General features: G+C 37.0%; 1 protein-coding gene across 1 annotated transcript in view; it reads left to right on the top strand.

Annotated features, from left to right (window-relative positions):
- The window catches only part of parp4 (poly (ADP-ribose) polymerase family, member 4), a 49400-nt gene that overhangs the window by 20122 nt on the left and 8810 nt on the right, over nt 1-20468 (top strand). The window contains exons 15-37 of the mRNA XM_051958672.1: nt 38-180; nt 266-397; nt 555-641; nt 729-893; nt 1693-1739; nt 1847-1928; nt 3243-3380; nt 3458-3647; nt 3779-3849; nt 5261-5445; nt 6809-6908; nt 7171-7341; nt 7489-7569; nt 7659-7739; nt 9906-10001; nt 10104-10217; nt 10377-10418; nt 11987-12160; nt 13122-13259; nt 13816-13953; nt 15079-15327; nt 16426-18143; nt 18227-18278. Coding sequence (XP_051814632.1) covers nt 38-180; nt 266-397; nt 555-641; nt 729-893; nt 1693-1739; nt 1847-1928; nt 3243-3380; nt 3458-3647; nt 3779-3849; nt 5261-5445; nt 6809-6908; nt 7171-7341; nt 7489-7569; nt 7659-7739; nt 9906-10001; nt 10104-10217; nt 10377-10418; nt 11987-12160; nt 13122-13259; nt 13816-13953; nt 15079-15327; nt 16426-18143; nt 18227-18278 — 4394 coding nt within the window. The remainder of the gene's footprint in view (nt 1-37; nt 181-265; nt 398-554; nt 642-728; nt 894-1692; nt 1740-1846; nt 1929-3242; nt 3381-3457; nt 3648-3778; nt 3850-5260; nt 5446-6808; nt 6909-7170; nt 7342-7488; nt 7570-7658; nt 7740-9905; nt 10002-10103; nt 10218-10376; nt 10419-11986; nt 12161-13121; nt 13260-13815; nt 13954-15078; nt 15328-16425; nt 18144-18226; nt 18279-20468) is intronic.

Below are 20468 nucleotides of genomic sequence, written 5' to 3'. Positions count from 1 at the left end.
GATCTTCTTTACAGTTTATCTGTGGTTGTGTTTGCAGATCTGGGTTCAGAGGTTGACGGGGTGGAAGACGATAAAAACCCTCTGGATGAGGTGACAGCAGGACTGTTGGACAGCTCCGGGCAGCAGCTCCCCCTGCAGGCCGTCCACGTGAAGTGCAAGCTGATGGATCTGCTCTCTCAGGTGACCAACGCTCACCTGGTTCAGCTTTTCTTTATTTCTCTGTATAATATTTAACCAAACAGCTCACGTTTCTCTTCTCTTCCAGGTTATTATTTTTCAGAAATATACCAACCAGAGCTCGGTGCCCATCGAGGCCAAGTACGTGTTTCCTCTGGATGATTCTGCTGCCGTGTGTGGGTTTGAGGCTTTCATCAACGGGAAGCATGTGGTTGGACAGGTAACCTCACTAGACTTTACTGTTTTTATCTACTAAACATGTGTTTGGTATTATATTTTATTATCTCATACATACTTTGGTTATCTGCCAACACAATGTGCAGGACACCAACATTGTGGATTATTTGCGTAGTAACCTTGTTTTCGTGTTTCCTCAGGTGAAGGAGAAGGAGACGGCTCGTAAAGAATACAAACAGGCGATCGCTAAAGGCCACGGAGCGTACCTGATGGACCAGGACGCACCTGTATGTCCTCCGTTAAACCTACCGATCCTAACAGACTGTTTAGGAGCTTTTCTCACAGCTTTTTATTGGTCTCTGTTTTCCCTACAGGATATTTTCACCATCAGTGTAGGAAACCTGCCTCCAGGTGCCACCGTCCTCATCAAAGTTACCTTCGTGTCCGAGCTGATCGTCAGAGATGGAGCCGTTTTATTCTCTTTGCCAGGGAGTGTAGCTCCGTGGCAGGAGTGTGCAGCGCTGAACCAGACCACACAGGTGAGGGTTATCTGCAGACAGGCGATGGAGCTACAAAAGTCCCAAACTGACAAAAAAATGTCCATAATGACTCAAGATTTGTCTAAAATGGGGGAAAAACATCTATAATGACTTTTTCAGCTGTGTCATAACAAATACTCTCCAGAATGACTTGAAATTTAGACAACAGTGGGTCAAAATGGTTCAGTATCTACAGTACAGTATAAAAATGACACGAACAAGAAGCGTTATTTTTCTTTTATCTTAAGTTCTCCTAACAAGTTGTTATATCCTGAAAATGCTTTTTTTAAAGCCTGGGAATGGTAGTGAATGGCATGGAGATGCTTGGGACTAGCCTAAGAAGGCCAGTTGTTAGATTTAGAATGCTAGCCCAGGACTGCTAGTTGCTAGTCCAGGAATGACAGTTCTTAGCCCATTAATGGTACTTGCTGGCGACTGACTGCTAGTAGCTAGCCTTGGAATGCTTGAGACTAGCCTAGGAATGCTAGTTGTTAGCCTATGAAGGCTAGTTGTTACCCAAAAAATGTCATTTGCTAGCCTAGGAATTATAGTTTCTCGGCGAGGAATGCTGGTTTGTTGCTCAGGAACTTTGGCTGCTAGCGTAGGAATGCCAGTTGTTAGCGCAGGGATGCTAGTTGGGAGATTAGTAATTGTGGATTCCAGTATGGGGGAATGTTTTTCATCATGTCTTATGTTATTGCACAGACTTCTGCAACAGTCATACTGCATTTCACTGTCTGTACTTCACCTAAAAAATAAAGAATCTTGACTCATTTGCTGATAATTTATCGCTCACCAGGTCACAGTGGAGAAGGTCTGTGTGACCGATGAAGCAGCAAGTCAGAGGTGAGTTACATGAGTACTGTTTTCATGCTGTAATCTATAGTTTTATTGATCGGTTTGTTGGTTATCCAGTAAACATGTGGATGTAAAAGTTGCTTTTCCTGCTGCAGAGAGTTCACCCTGGACATGTCCATTGAGATGCCCGACGAGATCACCAGCCTGCAGTGCATCACTCACCGAGTCAAAACAAAGGTAATCTGGCTGTTTTTTCCATATTGGCCATCATGTTTTGATGATGTCTCAATCAGGAATGGTGTGATGTAATCTTTTGGTAGCAATTCATCCTATGGTTTTTACAAGGGAAAAAACTGCCTTAAAAACTCCCATTATAATGAATGGGAAGTGCTGGACAATAGCCGAAACCATCCATCTTAGAAACCCTGCAGCTCTGACCTGTTTAAACTTGATTTAAAGTTTAAACAGGTCACAAGTCTTTAAATGACATTGGTTTAGATCCATATTTTGATGTATTTTATGGTTTTTACAGTTTAAGTTTTATACAATTTTTTAAAATCCTAAACTGGTTTAAAAGCCTTAATGAAATGAATGGGAAGTCACCAAATCAAGTCATCTTTGGAACCCTGTAGCTCTGGAATACTTTACAGTAGAAACTTTATTTAAAGTTTAAATGGGTCACACGTCTTTAAATGTCATTGGTCTAAATCCATGTTATGATATTTTTAATGATTTTTACGCAGTTTAAGTTTTAGAAAGTTTTTTAAAATCCATTTTTCCCCTTCAGTTAGATTTTGACCTGAAAACTTTAATGATAAAAAGTTACGTTAACCTCGTCTCCATGTCAGTTTCAATTGTAATTTCAACAGACTGGATTGTACTGAATAAAAGTCTGCTGTTGGAAAACCAGTGTTGATTGTAAGGAAATCTGAATTTGGAATAGATCAAAATTGGGAATATAAATAAGAATGTCATCAGCATAACACCGGACAAACAAATTAAACATGAAAAATGAAAAGGTCCTAGTTGATAAATACATCTCCCCTAAACAGGAATCCTCTCTACATATAAATGTAGGTGTGGTTGTGTTCTTCCACCCAGTGTGAGTCTTATTGCTGTAGGATCTAAGTTTTTTCCATTAATCAGCTCAGAGATCAGAGTGTCGACCAAAACTCTCATTGACTCCCATTATATCTGAGCCCTAAAATCAGAACTGGTGAGTCTTTCTAACCTGGCACCAAATCTGTAGAAAACACAGAACAGACATGAAAATACATCAGAATGTTCACAACTAGATTCTGCTTCACACGGTGAAAGAATTTTTTTCAGTGTTCTGAAAATTTGTAGTTGTATTTTATTGTAATTTTATGCTGAAAAAGTTGTGAAGATACCCAGTCATCCAGGTCATGGTAGTCGTAGGAGCTTCAATAAAAGCCCAGCTGATTTTTACTGAAGGTCCTACGATTACTGAAAAATTGTTAAAACTATTCATGATTATTATTTACAAACGTCATATTCCTTTTCTGTTTCCTGTGTGATGAAACACTGTAGAGAACCGACTGTAAGGCGGTGCTGAGTGTGTTACCAGGAGAACTGATGGGTTCTGACGGGTTCCAGCTGTCGATCGGTCTGTCCAAGGTGCACATGCCGAGGATGTGGGTGGAAAACCACCCCAACAAAGACAGCCAGGTCCGTCTTTCTGTCCAACTTCTCTTTCTTTCACCCAGAGACTTCCTGTTCCGATCATGTCTTCCTCCTTCCTCCAGGCCTGCATGCTGGTTTTCTATCCGGACTTCAAGGTCGGTTCCCGCGCATCTGCCGATGAAGTCGTCCTGCTGCTGGACACGTCTGAGTCCATGAAAGGAGAATCTGTGCGTTCGGCCCGAAGAATAGCTCTGCAGGTTTTGAAAAACCTTGATCACAACGTGAGAGTCAACGTCATTCTGTTTGGCACAGGTTGGTTTTAACTTGAGAACGCGAGAGAATCAGCCCTGATTTCACATGAAAGTTCATTTTTAATTAATCAGATATAACCTGTTCTTGCAAAGAGTTGCAGGTTTTTCCTCACTTTGACTTTTGGTTTTCAGACCACCAAGAAGCTTTTCTGACAGCGCAGCCTCTCGGTAAAGTTAAAGAGGCAGCTCAAAGTTTCATCAAGGTCAGTTATGTTATCAGTGTCATTCCCATTGTTACTTTTTCCAAGTTTGTATGCAAAATCAGTTTCTATATCGTGTAATATTTGATTTCATGTGCAAATATTTCAGATTTTCATTTCTCAGGTGAAATATTTCATTATTAAGCGTGATATTACTTATTAACTAAGTATAATTGACAGCATTGCTTTATACTGTTCTATTGGAGTCATATTTTAGCTCATTTTAAAATTTTTGTATTGTATCATGCTCATTAAGTGTGTCAAAACATTAGTGTTGAAGCTCACTATTTCACATTGTTCGTATTTCTCAGGTTTATTCTTATAATAGATTCTGCTGACACCATTTTCAGTGCCTAACTCGTCCTGCAGCTTTAAGAAAATCCAAACAATTGATAAATCAAAACATGCAGTTCAACCAGGAGTGGTGTACTGTGACTTTTGATTGTGATTTGTTGTACAGTTTTTACAAAATTCATATAAAACTGCATTAAAAATCCTTAATGAAATGAATGGAAAGTGGCCAAAACCATCTGTCTTTGGAACCTTGTAGCTCTGGCAGATTTTACAGTAGAAACTTTATTTAAAGTTTAAAGGGACCAAAAGTCTCTAACCTGCTAAGGTTAAATGGGTTACAAGGCCTTGAGTGTTGTTGCTCTAAAACTGGGATTTGCTATCGTTTGTAGTTTTTAAGCAGTAGCAGTTTAGGTTTTATGATTTTCAAAAATTTAGATTTGTTGTTGGTAGTCACACATGATATCCATTCTAGACTTTGAACTGGAGATTTTTCTGGAGAAAAAGTGCAGTTAACCTTGTCTCCTTCTCACAATTTTGCCTCTACATGGACTATTTCAGCAGACTTTTACTAAATACAAGTATGTTGTTGCAAAACTGGTGTGGATTGGATTGTAAGGAAATCTGAATTTGTAATGGATCAAAATTGGGTGTTTAAGAAGTATCATCAGCATAAAGCTGAACAGAACAAAACTCTCTTTGATTCCCACTATATCTGAGTTCTACAACCAGAAACAGTGATTCTCTCTACCTGCCAAGTTTAAACAGATCACAGGCCTTTGAATGTTATTGCTCTAAATCAGTGTTTTCATATCATTTTATTATTTTTATGCTGTCACAGTTCAAGTTTTGTGAATTTTTTCAAAAGTTCAGGTTTTTTGATAGCAGTCAAACGTGATGTTATCCACTCAAAATGTTGACGTGAAGATTTTTCTGGAAGAAACTGTAATTAGCCTCCTCTACATGACCATTTTGTGCATATAAATGCCAGCATTTTTGTTCATTTTCACTCAGTGACAGTTTCATTGATGCAGGAGTTATTTTTTTATAACTCACATTTTGATTTTTCTGAGCAGTTTCTTATCTCAGTAAAGCAAGCTGACCTGATATTTCCTGTGATCAGTCATCATCACTAGGGGGCAGCACTGAGCTCTGGAGGCCCCTAAGAGCTCTCAGCCTCCTTCCTCCGTCCGTCGGTGTCCGGAACCTGCTGCTGCTGTCAGACGGACACATCCAGAACTCAGAAGTGAGCCTGAAGCTGCTCCGAGACAACGCCCAGCACAGCCGCCTCTTCACCTGCGGACTCAGGTACTCGTCCTGATGAAGTTAAAATGCACAGCGTTGCTCATAAATCATAAAAACATCTTAGTAATGTTGGTTTTATTGATGTATCACACTCGCAAACACTGTTTAGACTGAACAAAAACAGTCTCAGTCCACAGAAACACATTTAAATGAAAGATGCTCTGAAAATCACTCTAAACTTGATCTGCTTACAGCTCAGTAGACCAACTTTTTGATTTAACTTTTTTCATTGTGAAGTTTTGATTGGATTATCAGGAAATACGAATTTGTAATATATCAAGTGTATTAAAATTTGGCATATAAATAAGAGTGTCATCGGCGTAAAGATGAACAAAACAAATTTAGCGTGAAAAAGGTCTCAGTTGGTAAATAAAAGTCCCCTAAAAAGAAACAAACATTTAAGAGGAAAGACAGTGAAAGGAATACACTTGATTGTGTATAATAAATACTTAATAATAATTATTATTTTGAGAGCACATTCTAAAATCAAAATGCTCTACAAGGCTGCAAAATAACAGCCAAATGTTGAAAACGTCAGAATGTAAAAGCATTTATATAAAAAGCAACACAAGGTTCAGAAAAGGTGAGAACATTAAAGACCCTCTGAAAACCAGATTGAAATCAACATTTTTCTTACAGCTCAGTAGACTGTCATTTTGATTTAACTGTTTTTTCATTTTGACATTTTGATTGAACTGACAGAATAATAGTGTATTAAATTTGGTGATATAAATAAGAGCATCATCAGCATAAAGAACAAATTGAACATGAAAAATGAAAGTTCCTAGCTGGTAAATAAAAGTCCCAAATAAAGAAACTAAAACCTAAGATTAAAGACGGTGAATGGAATAAATTTCACTGTATGCAATAAATGTTTCATAATTATTATTATTTAAAGAGCATTTCTACCAAAAACAGAATATGAATTGTGAAAATCAACTGAATTTTTTTTTTCTGACACAAAATATAAAAGAATTATTTTTGTATAGTGTAATATAGTTGTTGTTGTTTTTTAATTTAATCCACGTGGAGTTTAAATGACAATCCAAAGTCGAACATATCTGAAGGAATCAACTTTCTCCTGTGGTCACCTGTCGTCAAAAATTATGTTCAGGTCGAAAAGATATCAGTGAACATGTTGCTTTTTCTTGTTTTTTATTCCCTACCAGACTGTCATTGTGAAGTTTTGATTGGATTATAATGACATCTGAATTTGTTTTGTATTTGTAGCCAAAATTGAGGATATAAATAACAGCGTCATCAGCATAGAGATAAATGTTTTGACATTATGATGCTACAAAAACATACATTATCTTTATTTAGTGTTCTAGTTTTTATATATTTCTAAAGGCGTGTGTTGTTTCAGCCCGACAGCCAATCGACACATGCTCAGTGCGTTGGCCCAGGCAGGAGGCGGAGCCTACGAGTTCTTCGACACTAAGACCAAACACACCTGGGCCGAGAAGGTGAAACGTTTAATCACATCCTTTTATTAGTTTTATCCTACAGAAGGACACATGGGAAGTTAACACAAGAGACACAACCAGCTTTTTATACATGTCTTGTGGTGATTTTGTGTCTTTTTGTAATTTAGTATTGCTTTAAGATGATTTTGTGTTGCTTTATTGTTGTTTTGTTTTATTTTTTTTCTCTGTGGTTGTTTTGTGTCTTTCTCGTTGTTGTGTTGCCACCTGACTTGTGCTCTGACACCTGTGTCCGGGTGTGCAGGTGTCCCGGCAGGTGAAGCGAATGGCGTCTCCTGGCTGCAGCTCGGTGTCGGTGAAATGGCAGCAGTTCAACCCAACAGCGCCCCCTCCTGTCCAGGCCCCAAAACAGCTGAACGCTCTGTTTAACGACTGTCACACACTGGTGTACGGCTTCGTACCGCACTGCACAGAGGTACACACTTTACACACAATTAATACACAGTACTACTACTGCCCTGAGCTATGCTTGTGTTTTTAGAGCGGTCGTTAAAGACTGTGACTAAATGTCCGATGCCGAAGCCTCTCTGGTCATGTGACTATTTCATTTATCGTCGTTCAGGCGACACTGGAGGGAAACCTGAGCGGTCTGAAGCTCCAAACCATGGTGTCGACCAGCGAGCTGCAGAAGACCAGAGGCACGGTACGAAGTCTCAGCTGATGCAGTTATCCAGTCTCTCTTCAAAGATAATCGAGTTTACCGTTGATTTACTTTTCTGTGCGTGTGTTCAGTTTCTTCACAAGCTCACAGCAAGGGCCATCATCAGGGACTACGAGGACGGATGTCTGGACGCTAGCGAAGCTGAACACGAGGTACGTTTAAATCTGTTCTACTCGGTGTCATTTCTCTAAAAGTTTACCAGTGTAGTTCGACAGTTTGGTTCGGGAGTTCCGTTTCTTCCATAGGGACTGGAATTAGCATAAGGCACTATCCATTAGCATGAAACCTTAGCATTAGTTGTCAGTGTTAGCATTAGTTGTTGTTGTTTGCAATAGTTGTTGGTGCTATCGTTGGTTTTGTGTGTTAGCATTAGTTAACAGCATTAGGTTCGGTGAAAAACCTCTAAATGAAGTAAACACCATCCACTAGTATTAGCCATTAGCAATAGTTATCAGCATTGGCATTAATTGTAAATCTTAGCATCAGTTGTTGGCCTTAGCGTTAATTTATGGTATTAGCATTATTTTATGGCATTAGCGTTAGTTTTCAGGGTTAGCATTGTTTTTCAATGTTAGCATTAGTTTTTGGTGTTAGCATTGTTTTTCAATCTTAGCATTAGTTTTTGGTGTTAGCATTGTTTTTCAATCTTAGCATTAGTTTTTGGTGTTAGCATTGTTTTTCAATCTTAGCATTAGGTTTTGGTGTTAGCATTGTTTTTCAATCTTAGCATTAGTTTTTGGTGTTAGCATTGTTTTTCAATCTTAGCATTAGGTTTTGGTGTTAGCATTGTTTTTCAATCTTAGCATTAGGTTTTGGTGTTAGCATTGTTTTTCAATCTTAGCATTAGTTTTTGGTGTTAGCATTGTTTTTCAATCTTAGCATTAGGTTTTGGTGTTAGCATTGTTTTTCAATCTTAGCATTAGGTTTTGGTGTTAGCATTGTTTTTCAATCTTAGCATTAGTTTTTGGTGTTAGCATTGTTTTTCAATCTTAGCATTAGGTTTTGGTGTTAGCATTGTTTTTCAATCTTAGCATTAGTTTTTGGTGTTAGCATTGTTTTTCAATCTTAGCATTAGGTTTTGGTGTTAGCATTGTTTTTCAATCTTAGCATTAGTTTTTGGTGTTGGCATTGTTTTTCAATGTTAGCATTAGGTTTTGGTGTTAGCATTGTTTTTCAATCTTAGCATTAGTTTTTGGTGTTAGCATTGTTTTTCAATCTTAGCATTAGTTTTTGGTGTTAGCATTGTTTTTCAATCTTAGCATTAGGTTTTGGTGTTAGCATTGTTTTTCAATCTTAGCATTAGTTTTTGGTGTTAGCATTGTTTTTCAATCTTAGCATTAGTTTTTGGTGTTGGCATTGTTTTTCAATGTTAGCATTAGTTTTTGGTGTTAGCATTGTTTTTCAATCTTAGCATTAGTTTTTGGTGTTAGCATTGTTTTTCAATCTTAGCATTAGTTTTTGGTGTTAGCATTGTTTTTCAATCTTAGCATTAGTTTTTGGTGTTAGCATTGTTTTTCAATCTTAGCATTAGTTTTTGGTGTTAGCATTGTTTTTCAATCTTAGCATTAGTTTTTGGTGTTGGCATTGTTTTTCAATCTTAGCATTAGTTTTTGGTGTTGGCATTGTTTTTCAATCTTAGCATTAGGTTTTGGTGTTAGCATTGTTTTTCAATCTTAGCATTAGGTTTTGGTGTTAGCATTGTTTTTCAATCTTAGCATTAGTTTTTGGTGTTAGCATTGTTTTTCAATCTTAGCATTAGTTTTTGGTGTTAGCATTGTTTTTCAATCTTAGCATTAGTTTTTGGTGTTGGCATTGTTTTTCAATCTTAGCATTAGTTTTTGGTGTTAGCATTGTTTTTCAATCTTAGCATTAGTTTTTGGTGTTAGCATTGTTTTTCAATCTTAGCATTAGTTTTTGGTGTTAGCATTGTTTTTCAATCTTAGCATTAGTTTTTGGTGTTAGCATTGTTTTTCAATCTTAGCATTAGGTTTTGGTGTTAGCATTGCCAGCATTAGGGGAAAACCCTGTAAAGCAAACACAGGGAAGGAACAACTTGTGAAACAAAGTAAACACCTTTTAAATGTTTCTCCTTCTGTCAGAGTCTTACTCAGCTTAGATTACACATTAGATAAAGTGACCCACTGCTTATCGTGATATTTTAGCTGAATTTTACTGTATAATTTAATAAATGTTTTAAACCAATATCAAAGTAACGTGAAACATCTTGAATTATGTGAAGCATTTAAACTGTGCAGCAGTTTAACCACAGCTGAAATCACAGTAGTTTATTCATTTTCTGTGTATTTCTGCTTTTCCAGAGCCAGAAGGCGGAGCTGAAGTCCTTCATCATCGAGTTGAGCAGAGAGTTCTCCATCCTGTCTCAGTTCACCAGCTTCGTGGCCATCGAGGAGAGAGTCAGTGAACCTTGAATCCCCTTTAAACTCACTTTACGCTCTCGATTTAAGGATGTTTTTTAGCCACTCCCAACCAAAACAACTTCCTTGGTCTCGTTTTAGGACTCGGACCAATCAGAGGATGGCGTCACCGACATCCCCAAGCTGCTGGCAGACGAGGACGTGGACTTCCTGCCCTACATGGACTGGGCTTCTGCTCAGGGCTCCTGTGATGAGGTTCGTCCGATGATGTCTTTGTTATGCAGCGTGATGGTTTATTTTTTAATGAAGCCTCAAACTGAACAAATGAACAACATCAAAGAGGTGAAGACATCCTGAATTAGAAACTCCACAGTGACCTTTAGTAAATCCTGTTTCATTATCTGTGTGCCGCAGATGGACGACTACGAGGAAACGTCTCCAACATACTCACCCACGGTCAGTTCATGAGTGCATGAAGGGATGAACGTTAACCCTGTGGGCCTCAAATGTTTAGCTCCTGTCTAGTTTTATTGAAAAATATGCAACAAGACACAAAAATATCACAAAGAAACCCAAAAATGACACAGAAAGAAGTTACAATAACAAAAAAAAACACAAGACTGATCCAAGAAGATGCTAAAATGTAATGAAAATGACACAACAGTATTAAAAAGACACAAAAATAACACAAAAAGACAACAGTAATACAGAAAGAAGCCAAAATGTAATGAAAAAGACACAAAAATAGCATAAAGAAACCCAAAGATGACACACAAAGATGCTAAAATAGCAAAAAAAAAGATACCTAAATGTAGTGAAAATGACACAAAAATAACACAAAAAGACAACAGTAATACAGAAAGAAGCCAAAATGTAATGAAAAAGACACAAAAATAGCATAAAAAACCCAAAGATGACACAGAAAGAAGTTAAAATAACAAAAAAAGATGCTTAAATGTAGTGAAAATGACACAAAGTATTAAAAAGAAACAAAAATAGCACAAAAAGACAATAATACAGAAAGATGCCAAAATGTAATCAAAGACACAAAAGTAGTACAAAAAACCCAAAAGTGACACAGAAAGAAGTTAAAATAACAAAAACCAAACTTAACTGATACAAGAAGATAAAATGTAATCAAAATGATGCAAAAACATAAAAAAATTAAGATCAGCACAAGAAGATGCTAAAATAAAAACAAAACTGATACAAAAAGATGCTTAATGTAATGAAAATGACACAAAAATATAAAAAACAATGCTAAAGAGACACAAAAGTAGCACAGTAAGATGACTCTCAAATGATTAAGACAGAACAGATGATTAAGACATAAAAATGTCATGAAGGCACAAAAATGACACAAAAGCACCGACAAAATAACAGTAAAGTTACACAGAAAGATGTTAAAACAACAAAAAAAACACAAAATGGACAAAAAGATGCTAAAATGTAATGAAAATGACAAAAAAACAAACAGTATGACAGAAAGATGCTAAAAAGACAAAAATAGTTACAGTAAAATTACACAAAAAACGAGTAAATGACAAAGATGCTGAAATATGATGAAAATTTTACAAAAAGATGCAAAACAGACACAAAAAGATGCACAGACAGAAGCTACAATGATTAAAAATGAATAAAACACAAAACAGACGCTAAAATTAGACAGAAAATATCACAGAGGTACAAAGATTCTAAAAATATACAAAAATAGTAACAAAGTTAGAAAAGATGCAAAGCAGAAAAAGACACAACGTCTGAGTCGTGCTGGAAACATTTAGAGTACTTTGATTCTCAGGTCATTTAGTCCAATTTTGTGGTGATTTTGTGGTGATTTTTTGACTCGGTTCAGCCACATGTCAGGACATTCTGAACAGTGTTTGTCAGTTTTATCACACTGTGAGTCCTTCTGTGCTGCTTCAGGGAACATTATTTCATCACTGTTGAAGTTTTTCCTGATTTTACAGATTTTTAAAATGAACTCTGAGTATGGCTTTAGTTCCATCTTTTCTCTCCTCTTATAGAGCCCCTCCTTCTTGTCCAGCGCCTCCTCAGCACCAGTCATGGCTGAAAGAAAAGGAGAAACAATGCCAGAACACGTCTCCTCTTCCTCCTCTGAGACGTCCTCAGATGAAGACAAGAATTTTGGTTTCGTTTGCAAACGTCAAAGGGATCGATCTCCTGACATCGAACTACAAGTAAATGATGCAGAAACATGTTAAAATACCAAAATAAACACAAAACTGGTGCAAAAAGATGCTAAAATGTGATGAAAATGACGCAGAAAGACAGTAAAAAGACGCAAAAATAGCACTGGAAGACAACAATAATGCAGAAAAAACGCTAAAAAGACACAAATATACCAATAAAATGACACAAATATATTAACGACCAAAAGGACACAAAAAGATGCAAATGACACAGGAAGATGCTAAAAAGACACAAACAACAATAAATTGACAAATAAATATTAAAATAGCAAAAACACAAAACTGACACAACAGCATGCTACAATGTGACGAAAATGACACAAAAAGACACAAAAATAACAGTAAAATGACCAAAAAAAGTTAAAATCAACAAAACACAAAAGATGCTAAAATGTGATGAAAATGACAAAATGACAAAAACGTGCAAAAAAGACACAAAAAGACACCAATAATATGGAAGGATGCAAAAAAGACACAAAAATAGCACAAAACTGACAAATTACACAGAAAGATGCAAATATAGCACAGAGACAGAAATAAAATAGATGCAACAATCACCAACAAAAAACACAAAACTAATACAAAAAGATGTTAAAGTGTGATGAAACTGGCATAAAATGACACAAAAAGATTTTTAAAAACACAAAATAACAGTGCAGTGATACAGAAAGATGCTAAAATAACAAAAAAACCACAAAACTGACACAAAAGATGCTAAATGATGAAAATGGCACAGAACACACAAAAAAGACAAAGTTGCTAAAATGTGATGAAATCGATTTTGAAATGATTTTTTATTCTTTATTTTAAAAAAAGTTGCTGACGTGAAACCCGTCAACTTCAGGGAACATTATTTCATGATTGTTGAGTTTCTCCCTGTTTTTTTTTCTTCAGATCTTTAAAATGAACTTTGAGTCGTTTCACTTTGATCTTTTCTCTCCTCCTGTAGAACGACAGTGTTGAGAACAAGATGGATTTTTCGTTCTCCGAGGAATCAGATGGAGACATGGGTTTCGGTCTTTTTGATGATGGTCTTCCTCCTGCTGCTTCTGCTCCACCACGTGTCGAACTCCTCACAGAAGTAACGGTAAACAGACACAGAAAGATGCTAAAATAACAAAAACACAACACAAAGGTGACACAATAACATGAAATGTGATGAAAACTACACAAAATCACTCAAAGATGTTCAAATAAAAACAACACAAGAGGCCAAAATGTGATGAGAAGGACACAAAATGATATAAATAGCACAGCAAAATGACAGAAAAATGTCACGGAAAGACGCTGAAATGGTTAAAAAGAAGTAAAAATACATAATTGATGCTTAAAAGACACAAAAATAACACAAAGATGTTAAAACAAAAAACACAAAACTGGTACAAGAAGATGCTAAAATGAGATGAAAATGACAGAAAACATGCAAAAAATGACACAAAAAACAAAGTTGCTAAAATGTGATGAAATCGATTTTGAAATGATTTTTCTACTTATTTACAAAAAAAGTTACTAACATTTTGAAACCCGTCAACTTCAGGGAACATTATTTCATGATTGTTGAGTTTCTCCCTGTTTTTTTTCCTTCAGATCTTTAAAATGAATGTGAGTGTCGTTTCACTTTGATCTTTTCTCTCCTCCTGTAGAACGACAGTGTTGAGAACAAGATGGATTTTTCGTTCTCCGAGGAATCAGATGAAGACATGGGTTTCGGTCTTTTTGATGATGGTCTTCCTCCTGCTGCTTCTGCTCCACCACGTGTCGAACCCCTCCCAAAAGTAACGGTAAACAGACACAGAAAGATGCTAAAATAACAAAAACACAACACAAAGGTGACACAATAACATGAAATGTGATGAAAACTACACAAAATCACTCAAAGATGTTCAAATAAAAACAACACAAGAGGCCAAAATGTGATGAGAAGGACACAAAATGATAAAAATAGCACAGCAAAATGACACAAAACTTGTTTTAAAAAGTAAAAAAAACATAATAGATGCTTAAAAAGACACAAAAAAAGCACAAAGACAGAAGAATAGCACAGTAAAATGACACAAAGATGTCATGGAAAGATGGTAAAATGGTTAAAAAGAAGGACAAATACATAATTGATGCTGAAAAGACACAAAATAGCACAAAGACAATAATCCAGAAAGATGCTAAAAGACACAAAAATAACAGTAAAATGACCAAAAAAAGTTAAAATCAACAAAACACAAAAGATGCTAAAATGTGATGAGAATGACGCAAAATGACAAAAACGTGCAAAAAAGACACAAAAGACAACAATAATACAGAAAGATGCTAAAAAGACAGAAAAATAGCACAAAACTGCTCCACCACGTGTCGAACTCCACACAAAAGTAACGGTAAAAAGACACAGAAAGATGCTAAAATAACAAAAACACAACACAAAGGTGACACAATAACATGAAATGTGATGAAAACTACACAAAATCACTCAAAGATGTTCAAATAAAAACAACACAAGAGGCCAAAATGTGATGAGAAGGACACAAAATGATATAAATAGTACAGTAAAATGACAGAAAAATGTCACGGAAAGACGCTGAAATGGTTAAAAATAAATAAAAATACATCATTGATGCTTAAAAGACACAAAAATAACACAAAGATGTTAAAACAAAAAACACAAAACTGGTACAAGATGAAAATGACAGAAAATATGCAAAAAACGACACAAAAAAACACTTAAAGTTGCTAAAATGTGATGAAATCGATTTTGAAATTTTTCTATTATTTATTTACAAAAAAAGTTACTAACATTTTGAAACACGTCAACTTCAGGGAACATTGTTTCATCACTGTTGAGGTTTTCCTGATTTTTCAGATCTTTAAAATGAACTTCAAGTTGTTTCACTTTGATCTTTTCTCTCCTCCTGTAGAGCCGTGTAGATCAGGAGATGGATTTCTTCTCTGGATGGGTTTCCAACGATGAATTCTCAGGACACTCGATGTTGGGCAGCAGAAAAGAGGCAACAGGAGCCATGGCTAAAAGGACAGAAGCAGGCGTGGCCGAGATGCGCGCAGAATTGCACATGGGTTTCCGTGATTTCAAAGAATGTTCTCTTGCTGATTTTGCTCCACCACATGTCGAACTCCAGCAGGATGAAGCTCCTGACACACAAGTAACGGTAAAAAGACACAAACATGCTAAAATAACAAAAAAGAAGACAAAAGTGACACAAGAAGATGCAAGAAAGACACAAAAAGATGACAGTAATCCAGAACGATGCTAAAAAAGACACAAAAACAACGGCAAAATGACAGGTGTTTAAATAATTTGAAAGAAAGCACAGAACTAACAAAAAATGCGACAAAAGTGACACAAACATGCTAAAATGTGATGAAAATGACACAAAATGGCACAGAAAGGTGTTATAATAAAATCACAAAAGGATGCTCAAATGTGATGAAAATTAAACAAAATAACAAAAATGTGTTAAAAAAGTCAAACATAGTGCAGTAAAATGACTCAATGTCACAGAAAGATGCTGAAAACACATAATAGATGCTAAAATGACACACAAATAGCACAAAAATGACAAAGATACAAGTATAGCACAGACAGAAATAAAATAAAAGATGCAAAAATCACCAAGAAAACCCACAAAGCTAATACAAAAGGATGCTGACATGGAATGGAATGGGCATAAAATGACACAAAGATGCTAAAGAGACACAGAAATAGCACAAAGACACACAAATGCCAGTAAAATGGCACAAAGATGTTAAAATAAAAAAACACACAAACAAAAAGAGGCTAAAATGTGACTAGAATGACACAAAATGACAAATGTGCAAAAAAAGCACAAAAAGACACAAAAATAACAGCAAAATGACAGGTGTTAAAATAATTTTTAAAAACGCACAGAACTGACAAAAAATGCCGTGAAAGTGACACAAAAATGTGCTAAAAAGAGAAAAACATCAGAGACACCAAATAAACAGTAAAATGACACAGAAAGATGTTAAAATAACAGAAATGGAACAAAAATGACACAAACATGCTAAAATGTGATGAAAATAACACAAAAAGACAGGAAGTTGCTCAAATGTTATGAAAACAATTTTGAAATTATTATTGTTTATTTTTTAAAAAGTTCGTGACTTTGTGAAACCCGTCAACTTCAGGGAACATTATTTCATCACTGTTGAGGTTTTCCTGATTTTACAGATTTTTAAAATGAAGTCTGAGTCGTTTCACTTTGATCTTTTCTCTCCTCCTGTAGAGCCGTGGACAAAAGGAATTGACCTTGAAGGAATCAGGTCCAGACATGGGTTTCCGTCTTCTCAGTGATCGTACTCCTGCTTTTTCTGCTGCATCACACGTGGAACCCCAGCAGGATCCACCTCCTGCTGCTCCTAAAGCCCTCTCATTTCTGGAAGAAACTCGTTTTGCTCGGTCACATGTTGAACGTAAAGGCATTGAATCTTCTCGTCAGGTGCTCGACTCATGGGTGAAACCAAAGCGTCTTTCTATGCCTGCTCCTCCTCCTCCTCCTCGTTCAGCTTATTCTGTTCCTCACTCAGCTCCTCCTCCACCTCCTCCTCCTTTTTATGAAGGCCCTCCTCCTCTTCCTTGTCCTCCTTCTCTCCCAGGTGTGCCACCTCCTCCTCCTCCTCCACCTTCTTCTCACCAAGTTGCCTCTCCAAGGCGACATAAAAAAGCCTTAATGGACTTGTCAGAAAGTCGCTATTTTGCTCCTCTAACTCCCTCACTGCTCGGCGATCTACCTGCCATTAAAACAAAGGAAGCTGGCAGCAGGCCTTTCAAGCTCCGGTATAAGTCCATGTCTGATCAGTCCGAGGAAAGAGGTGAAGTACTTCAAAAACAAAAACAGGCAACAGAGGGTCCTCCTCACCTCGACGATGTGGCCGAAGACCTGTCCCTTGGGTCGACCCAATCCTTTTGGGGGTTCCAAAAATCCTCTTCTACCTTTGGTTCTAAAGTTGCAGATGAATCTGTCAGGGCATCAGCTCCTGCTCTTGGACGGTTTCAAGCTGCAGAAGTTCTTCAACAAGCGGCCGAACGCTCAGGAATTGGTGAAAAAGCTCCAGCCCATTACAGCCCATCCCCAGCATATGTTCCCACAGCATCGGCAGGTTTCGGTTTTTCTACTCCATCACCGTACCTGGGTTTATCTGCACCTGTTGGATCGGTTCAACCACAAAAACCACCTATTGAGATGCCCAGCCAGTCCATGTTTTGTTTTGGGCACTCTGCTTTGGGACGGAGCAATTCTTCAGCAGCACCACTGTCTTTGGGTTTACCTGCAACTTTTGGATCACTTCTACAGCAGCAGCAACAACCGCAACAACTGCAACCACAACAACTGCAACTACGACAACAACAGCTACTACGGCTTCAAACTGAAACGTCCAGCCTAGGGTCGAGTCTGGACCGACCAGCCCCAGGTATTTTTGAGGGCTCTGAATCTGTATCTTTCGGTTCTTTTACTGGGTCACCATCTCTGGGTTTGGCTGCACCAGTTGGACCAGTTCAACCACAACAACCACAGCTTCCTACCGAGATGTCCAGACCAATCCTACCTTCTTTTCTAGGAGCTCCAACGCCATTTCTTGCATCAGCGTCTCTGCGTGAATTTGCATCAGTTGGACAGGTTGAACAACAACAACAAGACCAACTGCTTTATGGCCAGAAGTACAAATTTGCCTCGGGATATAGATCAGTAATACAACCTTTGAGTCGTATTAGTACAGCAGTGCGTCTGGGTGAACCTGCACCTGTTGAACCGGATGAACTATCACGTCGTTCCACAAGCTTCAGATTTGGTTTAAGGGGAGATGCACCTTCAGCTTCCAGTTCTTTCGGTGCGTCATCTCTGACTCAGGATATCCAGCCACGTTTATCTCTGTGTAAGGGGACGGCCGTCTCTCGCACCCGAGGGAGACCTACAGAGCTGTCCAAAACATCTCGAACCACTGAGTGAGTCCCAAAACTATGATTCAGTTCCTGGATGTGTGTTCTTAATGTAAATGTTAACTTGGCGTGTCCTGCTGTCGTTTCAGGAGACTGTTGAACTTGAGGCGATGGGAAGACATCTTCCAGCTGCAGCACCCAGTAAGATGTTTTTACAGTTTAAGTAATCTTGAACCACTTGGCTGGAACTGAAAACGATTACTGCTTGTCAATAAGGAAGTGACACAACCCGTTTTCTGCTTCTTTGTTAAACGTCTGCAGACTTTAAGTCCAGACTAGAGGGAGGTCCTCTCTAAGACACGGTTCAAAGTCTGAGTCACAACTTGGTGACAAAAACATCAAATTTTCAGCTTCCTTAAAACCATCTGTAAACAGGCCACTCTTTTGTAAAATTTTCCCAGGAATTCAATTCTGCAATCCAAAATACAAAATCATTTAACTGCTATACTTACTGTTGTAATCTCGCTAAAAACTGCCGATAGAATCTGTTGCAAAAAAATTTCCCATCTGTTTCTGGTTCAAGATATGTCTCTATATATGCTACCATCATGTAACATATAAACAGGTATTACCAGTTAAAGTTTTAGGAGTCTTGCTTTAAAACTGAAGGAGTAGAATTTTTTTTGCAACATCATATAATTTTTTCACACGTCTTAAATTTAAGGGGTATGGGTAGAGAAACATGTGAATATTTCTTAACTCGAGTTAGACATTGCTTATTCTAAGGTACCCTAGAATTGCATGGGACCAACTGATTATTATGGTATGCAATTTATGAACACATCTTTTATAGCACCACCACCATAGTAAAATGAAAAGCAAATCTTACCTGAAACATAAAATTTTGCCAACGAATTGTCACTCAACTTTTGGTCACGTAATCATGAAGGATGAAGTCTCTGCTGCCTGAAAAGCTTGAAATTCAAGTTGTAACAGAAGAATATAACGTATAAATTGGGGAAAAAGCTTAGTTTATATCCCAGAACATGTATTCACCTTTTCATTGCTTGAAGAAATCACGCACTGAAAAAAGTTGTCACCGAAAAACACCAATTTCAGGGGTATTTTTAGTGTTTAACACAAAAAAACAGCGACCTGCTCTATGCTTAGCCACTTTTTAGTCCTAAAATCTGAAAGAGCAGGTAGTTTTACCCCTGAATACAACCCAAAGCATTAAGAAATACCATTTTTTCATTATGAAATCATTTTTTCACACATTTGTCGCAAAGTTGTGACTCAGACTTTGAACCTTGTCCTAAACAGGAATAAATGTGTTTTGTTACTCTAATAGTATTGAATTGTTGTGTAATAAAGATTCACAGAGTGTTACATCACGTGACATGTAGTAAACACTTTCAGAACACACTGAAGCTAATAAAATATGTACGTTTCAGTTGGTGTTTTCCACTCCTGGGAAAAATCTGGCCAAAATAGTATTTGCAGTATCGGTATATTCCGCTCACAAACTTTGCAGTATCTGAGTTTTTCTACTTATAGGACAAACGTGCTGTGTCCATTCATTTTGGACAACACATCCTGCAGATGTTTTTCTATCCTCCTCCTCTGTCCTCTGCTCATCATCTGTATAAAGATGTTTGACCATGCTGGATGGATCTCCAACTACTTACTCCTCTGTTCACTGTTTCTTAGCTGTGCCGCATTTATTTCACAGATCCAGGAAATCTTAGCCTAGAATTGCCCAAAATCATTTTATACTTGTTCCAAGTATCAAATAAATGTTCAAAATGCCTCAAATTTGTCCAGCATAAAAAGAAAATAACTCTAAACGGACACAAATTGTCCTAAAAACATTTGGAAATTGTCCACAAGTTCAAAATGACTGAAAATTTGTTCACGGACAATTTTAGTTTTTTTTGTTTTTAGTTTTGGACAATTTTTAGTCCAGTTTTGTCCAAATAAAATGTCTAGAATGACTCTGAATTTGACCAAAGTAACCAAAAATGTAAAAACTGTCAAATTACTTGAAAACAAATTGAGTTTTTGTTGCTATGCACAGCTTTAGTCCGTTTTCAGTCTCTAAAAACAGAAAGATGTTGAAAGACGTTTCTCCATGCTGAGTGGATCTCGGACAGCCTCCTCCTCTGTTCACTGTTTCTGAGCCATGCTGACTTTATTTCTTCATCCAGTAGCTTTGATTTTATACAGACTTGAATTTTTCAAAATTATTTATAAACTTTGCTGTAGCAACATAAATTTGTTGAATTTTAGTGACAAGCCACACATATTAGTTTCATGAAAACTGGAAAGATAAATGGTTGAATTTTGATGATTTTTAGACAAGATGCCTTTTAATCTAAAAAACTGAAGCTG

The sequence above is a fragment of the Acanthochromis polyacanthus genome, chromosome 14, assembly GCF_021347895.1.
Source record: "Acanthochromis polyacanthus isolate Apoly-LR-REF ecotype Palm Island chromosome 14, KAUST_Apoly_ChrSc, whole genome shotgun sequence".
Classification (NCBI taxonomy): domain Eukaryota; kingdom Metazoa; phylum Chordata; class Actinopteri; family Pomacentridae; genus Acanthochromis; species Acanthochromis polyacanthus.
Note: the sequence above shows the minus strand (reverse complement) of the source record. Positions and strands in the feature narration are given on the sequence as shown.